This window comes from Atta colombica, unplaced genomic scaffold (genome assembly GCF_001594045.1).
Source record: "Atta colombica isolate Treedump-2 unplaced genomic scaffold, Acol1.0 scaffold137, whole genome shotgun sequence".
Lineage (NCBI taxonomy): Eukaryota > Metazoa > Arthropoda > Insecta > Hymenoptera > Formicidae > Atta > Atta colombica.
In genome coordinates this window covers 877,551-887,940 of record NW_017259225.1, presented here as the reverse complement: position 1 = coordinate 887,940, position 10,390 = coordinate 877,551, and the positions used below count along the sequence as shown (strand labels likewise).

At 29.1% G+C, this 10,390-nt stretch overlaps 1 protein-coding gene across 2 annotated transcripts in view; it reads left to right on the top strand.

Moving 5' to 3' along the window:
* The window catches only part of LOC108684699 (casein kinase I-like), a 17,862-nt gene extending 8,151 nt beyond the window's left edge, over nucleotides 1-9,711 (top strand). Inside the window, exons 8-9 of one of the 2 annotated variants that reach the window (XM_018189154.1) lie at nucleotides 4,329-4,425; nucleotides 9,335-9,711. In XM_018189154.1, coding sequence (XP_018044643.1) covers nucleotides 4,329-4,425; nucleotides 9,335-9,404 — 167 coding nt within the window. In that variant the 3' untranslated portion in view covers nucleotides 9,405-9,711. Of the gene's footprint in view, nucleotides 1-4,328; nucleotides 4,426-8,625; nucleotides 8,880-9,334 lie in introns of those variants that run through there. The other variant, XM_018189155.1, reaches the window with a different exon arrangement.
* Nucleotides 9,712-10,390: the final 679 nt, after the last annotated feature.

Sequence of the window (10,390 nt, the reverse complement as noted above, 5' to 3'; positions counted from 1 at the left end):
ACATGCAGCAATGTATTCGTTACAGTTTTCGCGAACAAAGATCCGGATCGGATGTTACAATTTGGTGGATATCTATTTACGTACGTACGTATATATATATATATATATGTATGTATGTATGAACATTCCTTTTTTCTTTTAATTATTAGATTTTATTGTCGTGAAACGGTTCTTTGCATCTTGTTCATCTTGGATTATGTATTTTCGAATCATCATGTATTATCTAGCGAAATTCATTTGGTCTTTGAAGTAGTTTTGATAGCAAAACAAAACAAATTGCAGCACAGGTTATAAACTAAGTAATAATATATTGGAATACATGGCTTTAATGATTTTTCATAATTTATTTATTCTTACGCTTTGATTATCTTTTGATTATTTAGACTGATCTAAAATTAATAGACTGATAACATTTATCATTCAAAGTTTGTTCACAGTATCATAGATAATTATTTTTATGATTATTTTTATGACAATATTTGATTCATTTTCTTTCTTGTTTTTCCTTTTTTTATTCTTTTATTTGATATTTAAAACTTTACAATGCCGTCCTGTAACATTAAAGTACAGAAAAATTAATGTTACACATAAAATAATTACTTTTTTGCTTATCAATTTTAATTCTTTTAAATATGTAATATAATTATTTTTCATATGAGTAATTGCAATATTTTGTCATAAAATACATCTACGATGCTGTACAATCAAATGATAACAATTGACTAATATTTTTTACAGTTCCTTTCAAGTTCTGCTTAGATTATGTTCTTCTTTATATATATATTTATAAATTTAAGAGTGGATAAGATAAGAAGATAGTTATTAATGACATTTTGTCGGCTAATCCTACCCTATAAACGTTTTTGCTCTAATTATACATTGTTTCGACAAACTTAACAGTAAAAACCAAATGTTTATCAATTAACTCATTTAATAACTATTTTGTATATTATATTAAAAATAGCAATCGATGATATCGCATTCTCGCAGAAAAGTGATGTAAGTCGAAATTTTTTAAATTTTGTATTATGTGCGAATTATTCTAAATACTTCTGCCTTTAATTAGGAAAAATGACAAATTGAATATTTTCTTAATAAAATAAATCAAAAGAAGAATAGTTTTTCGATGTAACGTAATACTGATGATACCATAACAAAATTAATACCTATATTACTTCTAGAGATTTACTCTAACTTATGTTTAATACTATAGTAAATAATTAATTTAAAAATACATTATTTTCTTTTCTTTTAAAAAATTTAATATTTTACTTGTGTTACTTTTCTTGCAAGTGTACGATGTGTGCCTACTATTTTTTTAATATATATTGAAAAAGTACACACACACACACACACACACAGTTTTATACATATATTTATATATAACCTCACTATATAAGCAATGAAAAATGATCTGAAGACTATTGATTAATTATTTTCGTATGTGATTAGAGGTCTTATGACTAATTTTTTTATTGTATCCAAAATATCGAATATTTGCAATTTGTTGCTCATTAATCATTCAAATCCAAGATATAGAGCATTAAATGTTTTCTACATTTGTAGAAGAATAAGCATGAAATGTACTGCGTTCGATATCATGGACAAAAATCATCGCGATATTTGTTTTGCTCACATTGAACGTGTTAATTATAATTAGCATTTAAAAAAAAAACAATGTTGTGTTCTTTTATTTTAGTCATTGACATTTTCATCATTTAATCAATTGTATTCTGTAACGATTGTAAAGTTTCGAAATTCTCTCAATAATTAATCAAGCATACGTATTAGTTTTTAATACATTTAACGATACGTTCTGGTGAAATGGAAGAAGTAGTCTAACAGTTGCGGCTCGCAATTTCGCAATTTAGTAGCCTGATTTCTTTTTTGTTATTAAATGCCCTACATAACATATAGACAGCGTCTAGAGACGTGGAAAGGTTACCAAAGCTTAGATAGGGAAGATAAAGTCTTAGTTTGTTACTTATCCGTGATCTTTGTAATCTCGAGAGAAACTTTGATTTTCGTTAGTCGTAACAATCGAGTGAGATTTATCGTTATTAATATCTCGACACTGCCAACTTCTTCCTATGCACTAGATCATCAGGGACGTTGTTTTCGTCCATTCTCTCTATTTTTCTTTACTCGTCTAGCATGTTTTCGTCTAGCATATCATATATCCATCTGTAATCAGTCTGTTTTTTTATTGATAATGATGATGATGATGATGATGATGATGATGATGATGATGATGATGATGATGATGAAGAAAAAAGTAGCAAATAAATGTTTTTCCATTCAAGGACTGGTCTCTTTTTATTTATCTCACCACACGACATTGTCGATTATCCTTGTCAAAATTATTTCTCACTTGGCTTGAATGGAAAAACCCAAGCGCGAATAACTTTCAGATGTTGGTTCTGGAAATCGTATACGTACGATGAAAGAAAAAGAGAAGAGAGAAAAATCTACTTTTCATCTAATTTTTGGATTTGTCGCATCATCTATCTTCACGAAAACGTGCCATTTCCTTATTTTGATTTATTTTTTAAAATTATTCTCGTTTTTTCGGTTGCTTTTCTTTGTTTTATTATAATAATTTATTATAATAATTTTTCCATTTCAATTGCCAAGAGTGAAAAATTATCCATCGTTTCCTGCGTCGCCCTATTGATATCGAGTCTTTGTTAAACATATAACATTTTGAAACATGAATATAATGCATCAATCTGACAAACATAGCCTACATACGATTAAAAATAAGACTCGATCTTCTCTCTCTCTCTCTCTCTCTCTCTCTCTTGAAATTTTCTTACTTCGTTTATTACTATTTGTTTTGAAAGATCTTAATAATATTTAAAAAGTGATGATAAATATAATAAAATTTAAAATAACATATCCCTTAAACAGAGTGTATACGATAAAAATTTTGAAAAAATAAAAAATTATAAAATCTTTTAAAATAAAATAAAAATTTAAAATAAAAATTATAAAATATTTTATAATTTAAACAAATATATGTTTAAAATATCAGGTAATAAAGGCTATGTAATAAAAAATTATTAAAAAATGTATATTATGATTATTAAGAAAAATTGCAATTGAGAAGTGTGCTGGATTTTGTCAATTTACATGAATTTATGTAGAATAATATTTTAATTTCAGAAATTTAAATTTGTATATCATTGTCATTACTATCATTATGTTCACATCGAATATATTTAATACAAACGTATAAATACAAAAACGTATAAATACAAACGAAATATTACACATCTAAATCGATAATGAAACAACAGTTAGATACAGCAGTTAAACAATTTTAAATGCGGCGATACTATTTTAGATTCAAATCCACTCGCTTAGGTTATTATTACGGTTTTTTAATATAAATTATGTTGTCTTTCGAAAATAGTCTTAGATTGCAGATTGGCATATGGTGGGTATAACATACAATATATATATTGTAAAAAACGTGTGTTTTGCAATGTATAACGAGTGTTCTTCTCTACGACTGTTTTCTTCTTTCTATTTCCTGTTTTTTTCTTCGAATTACCGATCAGTTATTTGCACGATTGAATGTACTGACCGAAATGTGTCGGCGAGTGTATAAGAGAGCCGAGTTTTGTAATTTTTTTTGAAAACTTTTAAACAAATATTGCTGCTCCCTTATTATTGCTTTTGGATTTGTGTATAAATCCTGCTGTGTGTGTATCGAGAGGCAGTAGGAAGCTTTCATGTGTATACATTATTTATACATACAGTGACTGGAAAAAGTATTCATACAGGAAAAAAAATTTTATTTAAAAAAACTTTATTTATAGTAAATAAATAACATTAATGAACAATTTTACAACGAAATGTTCTGTCCTAATATAAACAAAAGAATTTTGTGTGTTCTTAAAAACTAAATGTATGAACTGTATGAATTTGAATCTTTTGCGTGTCCAAATAATACATTTTTTATTTTTGTTTACTTTTAAGATAACTTTTATTATTACATATCTTTTTAGGAAAAATAATTTAAATAAATATACAATTATTTTATTGTTTATTAATAAATTTTTAAATTTCTAATTAATGTTTACTTTTTAAAAATAAGATTTTTTAAAAAGATATGCGAATACTTTTTAGACTCATTGTATATAAAATGAGTATTATACATTGTATGTATAAATGAGTATATGGAAATCGTAAAAGCGAGTTCTATGAAACAGCAGGATGGCAGTGAGTTAACGATACGAAAGAACATATATAGAACACAATTGTTGGTTGAACTTTTTGTGCGGTTTTTCATGCATTATGTTTTTTCTGATGATCTCTTTCAGCATCGGGTGCGGGTGGACAAGAACGAAGGGTCAGCATGCGGTTGCATCGTAGGGATACGCTACTAGCTGCTGCAGGAGAAATGCAGCCCAAGTCCAAGTGAGTTGCTACACAATATAGAACTAAATCTGCTAAACGACTGGGTATAACTTGCTCTACTGAAATCCGCGGACATTTTCGAAGACTATGTAAGCTTGCACAGACAATAAACTATTTCGAGAAACGTTAGTTATTTCGATTGTAATTAGTGTAATACAGATAATAGGAAAGTTTTGACTTTAGAAAACGTAGACAATGCAAGACTTTCTTTATTATTATATATTTGGAATGATGTTAAAGTACGTCGCTGCATTTTGTAATTTTCTTCGATCAATTTGAGTTTTTCTTATATTCTTCGAAACATTAATATCCTTGGGATTATAATTTCTAAGGATAGAAATATATAATAAAATTTGGGTATTTTCGTATCTTTTTTTAAAATTAACTTCAGATTTTTTTTGTTTAGTTTTTAAGATGTTAGATATCAGTTGAATAATTAAAAAAGAAAGTGAAAAAGAGAGAAAAATCAATTAACAAATACGCTGCGAATGTTGGTGACTTATTTTAAAATCACTTCATATATATAGAATTCTTCACATCGGTAAATGTTTAGAGCTTGTTACACTCTCGTTTTTGATTGCATGAACATTGCACATTTGGGGACAAAAATTACATTCTAAGCCTGTTTTCAATTGTACTTATATTTGTATATTGAACTCCTGTGTGATTATAATGCTAAAGGTGACCCTACACGATCAATAATGCTTATCAGTAATACTGACAGTATATATCAATATTTTTAGTATTTTACAACCTTACTCGAGCAGGATTATTAACAATATATTTCACTATAATTTTATATACACTATCTATTGTTGTGAACACACACACACACGCGCGCGCGCGCACGGATTCTAAAGTGGTACTGATGCTCGAGAATCAAATTCCAGATTCATTATCAACATTCTATTTATATTAATCCATCAATTACCACGGTACCTTTAATCGGGTTTAATAACTGTAAATCAATTGAAACTTATCAATCATAAATTCATAACTATTTCTGTGAAGAATGGAATGATTATGATTATTCATAACGGATATTAAACTCGATAAAGGGTGCCATATAAATGTAGTTAATATTGATTGCGTTCGAAAACATCATTTTGATGCCGCGGATTCATCATGTCTTTGTTTAACATTAAATGTTGATCGTGTTAAGATCACCTTAAGTATGTAAATTTATAGTATATTAATGATGGTGTAAGTTCTATTTTTTAATTTTATCACTACATATTTATAGCTCTTATCAAATTTCACGATTTATTGGTACGTGATAAAAAAATCGATTTTAAGATTGCCATTTATGTTATGCTTGTGCAAACGCTAGATCATATATTCGGTACGCGTTAGTTGAATGGAAGCTTAATTTTGGTAGGAAGGTGGTGTCGCAATACCGTGGCATGGTACTTTAATTAATTATGTTAATTGAGGATAAATGGAGATTGAAGAAGATAGAGAGATACATTTTGTCATTTGGAAAGAATTCTCAATCTGCATATTTGTATATAGGATGTCTTGTTATATTATTTTTTAATGGTATATTTTTTTAGAACATATGATAGTAATTCTTTTACAAATGACTGAACATTATTTATTTTTCCGCAGATTTAATTTTATAAAGACGTAAGTAGATAGCATCTTATTTTTTATATAATTTACAAATAGTTATAAATATTTTTAAAGATAAAAAGTGACTACCTCCGAAATGAGTGTATCATAATATTTTTGCTTCAAAAGATTGTCCATAAAATTATGAATATACACATATTCATGGCATAGTAATGAAGACATTCTATATATGCTACTGGTATGCGAGGAGTATTGAGTAAAAAAAAACATCAAGTATATATTCATTCATATTTAACTTACATACAAGCATTCTCTCCAAATGAAAATCAGAAGTTATTATTGCTTGCTGTCAATTGCACTTTCGTAATGACACAAGATATTCCGGAAAATGTGATTACCTCTCATAAGCATATAGATGAAAAAAATTAAAATTAATATAAATTTCTATAATTTTTCTCTACGATGCCGAGATATTTATCTTTTAAGTTAAGATCTCTGAAAAGTATATTTTTTAAATAATTTATAATAATTAATTTTCATCTTAAGTAAAGATTTTTAAAATAGTGCAATAGATTTATTAGTATTATCAGAGAACCAAAAGCGATCTACTTTTGAGTCATCTAAATTTTTTAATATCTGCGTGTATACAGGGTGTTTCGTAAATTTTTACCAAGCGCTTTTGTGTAGATGGAGCAGACTAAACTGACTCGAAAAGTACCAAATACCATCAACTTTACAAAAAACTACAAGAGACAAAAATCATTTATTCTAGAGAAGAAGTCTCTTATAGTTTTTAGAGTTCGTAGAACTCTAAGAATTTTAAAAAAATTTTTTTATTATTATACTTTCTTATTTTTACCAACCATAAGAAAATACGGTATTAAAAAATTCTGAAAAAATTCTCAGAACTTTAGAGAGAAGAAAATAAACAATTTTTGTCTCTCGCTGTTTTCTTGTTGATAGTATTTGAGTAAATAATTATTGAAAATCAATATTCAGCGATTTTTAATAATTAATATCTTGTTAATTGCAAAATGGTAGAGGATTTTTCGACTCAATTTAGTTCGCTCTATCTAACAAAAACGCTTGATGGAGTGGAGATCTGGGGATGGAAAGAAAGAGGAAGTCTTGAGAAAATTATTGATGGATTATAATATATGAGATGAAATATTCAATATAGAATTCTGCATCCCAAGATATGTGATATTGAAGGAAGTAGCTATGGTATATATAAATTAAGGATTAAGGCTGGGGTATAAGAGCTGTAAGATAGAGAAGAAAATAAAGAAAACAAGAAAAGATAGATCTATTAGAAATTTTATTCTATTTTAATCTAGAAAAAAACTCACTTGATTATAATAGAGAAGGTACACTTTTATTTAGATGATGAAATAATAAATTGAATTAGAATTTATTAAAACAAAACAGATTTAGTCGAAATTATAAAAAAAATATTCGATATGGTCGGTCCTTCCCATGAATCTTTCTCGATGAATCAAGAATTGCTGTATCTTGTATGTTAGAGTTGTAAAAAGTAAGAAATTATCTTAAATCGAGTTTTTTGCAATTTTGACTAAATCTATTTTGTTTTAGTAAATTCTGCATGCTCATGAGAGATTGTTCAATTATTCCGAAACATCTTGTATAATTATTATATTATTTTTTTTAATAAATTATATTAGAATATGATTAACAAACTAATATTAAAAAATATGCAACGCATAATATAATTCCTATATCGAAGAATATATCTCTAATTGCCTGTGGCTTGCGTTGGCCTGGTCTACTATATATATAATTTTGAGACTATCGCATGTGATTTTAACAAAGAAATAATTTTTAAATAATTTTCTTGATTGTTAGATTCAAATCCAATTATACTTGATGTTATTGGGATGCCCAAAACACAAATATCGCACCAAAATAAAAATTTATAGTATTATTTCTTAACGTATGGAACATTATACTTAAAAGAAAAACATTTTTCATAATAAGTAAAAAATAAATAAAAAAATTTTTATAAATTGGTATTTACTGTGTTTAAAAAATTTAATTTGTGATATTCTATCATATCAGTATGTTATGGTACTAATAATAAGATTGTAACTATATCTTATGTTGGTTAAAAAAATATTAAATTAAGATAGGAAAATTAAGATAGGAATTAAACGATCCTTAATAAAATTGATTAAAAAATGAGTATTTTCTAGAACGCGCTTTACATTGTTTTCACTTTTTATATAAATATAATTTTATATAACATAATGAACATCAAATGTTTACGATTTTTCATGTCTAAGGTTTAAGTAAACGAACAAAATATAAATTTGACATCTGTCGCACAAATTACATCTCAAAAATTAGAGATTTAATTTTTAAATTAACTGAAATTAATTTTTTTTTTTTTTTTAATGATACTTTTAATATTAATTTAGTGTGTACTGTGTGGGGGCATCTTTTCGAATAACTGTACACGTAAAAATGCACGTTTTAACGTTCTAAATTTTTTTCAAGCATTCGATACATATCTATTTTGCAATCTAATTAAAGCATAGATACGCAAACTTATTCGGTAATTCAAAATTCATCAAAATTCCGCTTTATGTTCTTTCGTTGACTTTTTTTCAGGTAACCGAAAGCTATCGCACTAATTCTAAATGACAAAAATAGACAAAGAGGGAACGAAATTCTCTGCTGTGCCACGGTAGAGGACGCCGATCATGAAAAACTCTGATCATGGGGAAAACTTTCATCGTGCGAGCCTTCTCTCCAAGTTCATTCCTCCTCACAAGCTTGTCGGTATCATCAATCAATTTATTCATATCGTAAGAGAATCTTGCGCGAGAGAACTTTGCAATATTAGTATAATTTAGCGGGAAATGAAGAACACACAAGTAATTCTTACATTACATAATATCTTCATTCGATAATGTCTCTCCATTTAAATGTTATCGAAAAAGATTAAACATGTCTTCAAAGGCGAGAGACATGTTAAAAGAAAGAACAACGAATATTTTAATGAAGTTTGTTTCTTTTGAGACTTGCTATTAACATTTACCCTCGCTATAACTACATTGTATTTTATCATGAAGGACAATTTTATTCAATTTTACATTGTCTCATGTTAATATCAATCGATTATTCAATCTTACATAATGAAATCATAGAGAAAAGGAGCCGAGTAAAAGCGAAACTGGGGAGATTAGATGTAATGAACGAGAGAAGGAGCGCCGGAAAAGAAAAAAAGAGAGAGGGAGAGGAGAACCTTTAGCTCATTTAAGTGGTGAAGACGGTGACGCGCTAATGTCGCTGTTTTGTGTATCTTTTGTTTTGGAAGCGCCAATGCGACGGCAATCGTCCCACCCACTCTGATGGTCAGGCGGGCAAGCGTGCAACACAACAAGTGAATCAGCAGCAGCAATAGCGGATTCATCGTCATCGAAACGACCAGTAGCGTTCATCGAAATCGGCGACTGGCGATTACCTTTGTCTGCACAGCGCTTTCCCATTACCGCAAGCCGGAAATGAATTTGCGTATGGTATCGCACGGCTATTCGGCGAACGGTAACCGATTTTTCCATATCACGACATCATAAAGATCATCAGTAATAAGACTGGCGTGTACTGAATGGTGGTGCCCATGACATATGCAACGTCTGCAGAAATGTATGGAAACAACCGCGTTCCAAGTGCCGAGTGGAAACGAAAGGATAAGAAGAGAAAAACGAGTCGTTAATCTTCAATGCACGTGTTAAAAATGAAAACATAGCGTTGCGGCGAATTATAGTAACAAGATGTGGCTATCAACACTCATCGCGTCTTAAGACGCAACGAAGCAACTTCTTATTGCGGCGTGATTCTCAGGAGATTCGGTAGTCGCGTGAGTCGAGTCTACTAGAACTTTCTTTCTTGCAATCGAAGCAAGTTCTATCTGGACAACACCTCTCAACAGCGATGTTGAGGAAGATATAACGACGCTTAAAAATTACCGAACCCCTCGCGTCTTCTGCACGCAGGATGACGAAACGCGATCGTTTTCTCTTTTTTTTTCTTCCGTGACGAATCGCAAATGTACAGTACGCGGTTTCGATGATGGATTCTCGCAGTTGTTCATAATCTATAACAGCATGAGCGTACTTCGGACGACATTCACAGTTTTTACAATAACGTGAGTTACGGTCGAGCTGGCCAGCTTTGCTTCCTTTGAATTCGCATTACATAATGCCACTCATATGTGTATAAACTACAAAATACTTTATGAGTAAAGCAAATTATATTCATCGAAGTTTGGTAGCGTGATTATATCGTTTTCAAAAGGTAGCGGCATTTGTCAGATAGTAACGAAGTGCGAACGCGCATGTATCGTAACGGAAAACTGCGACGATATATTAAA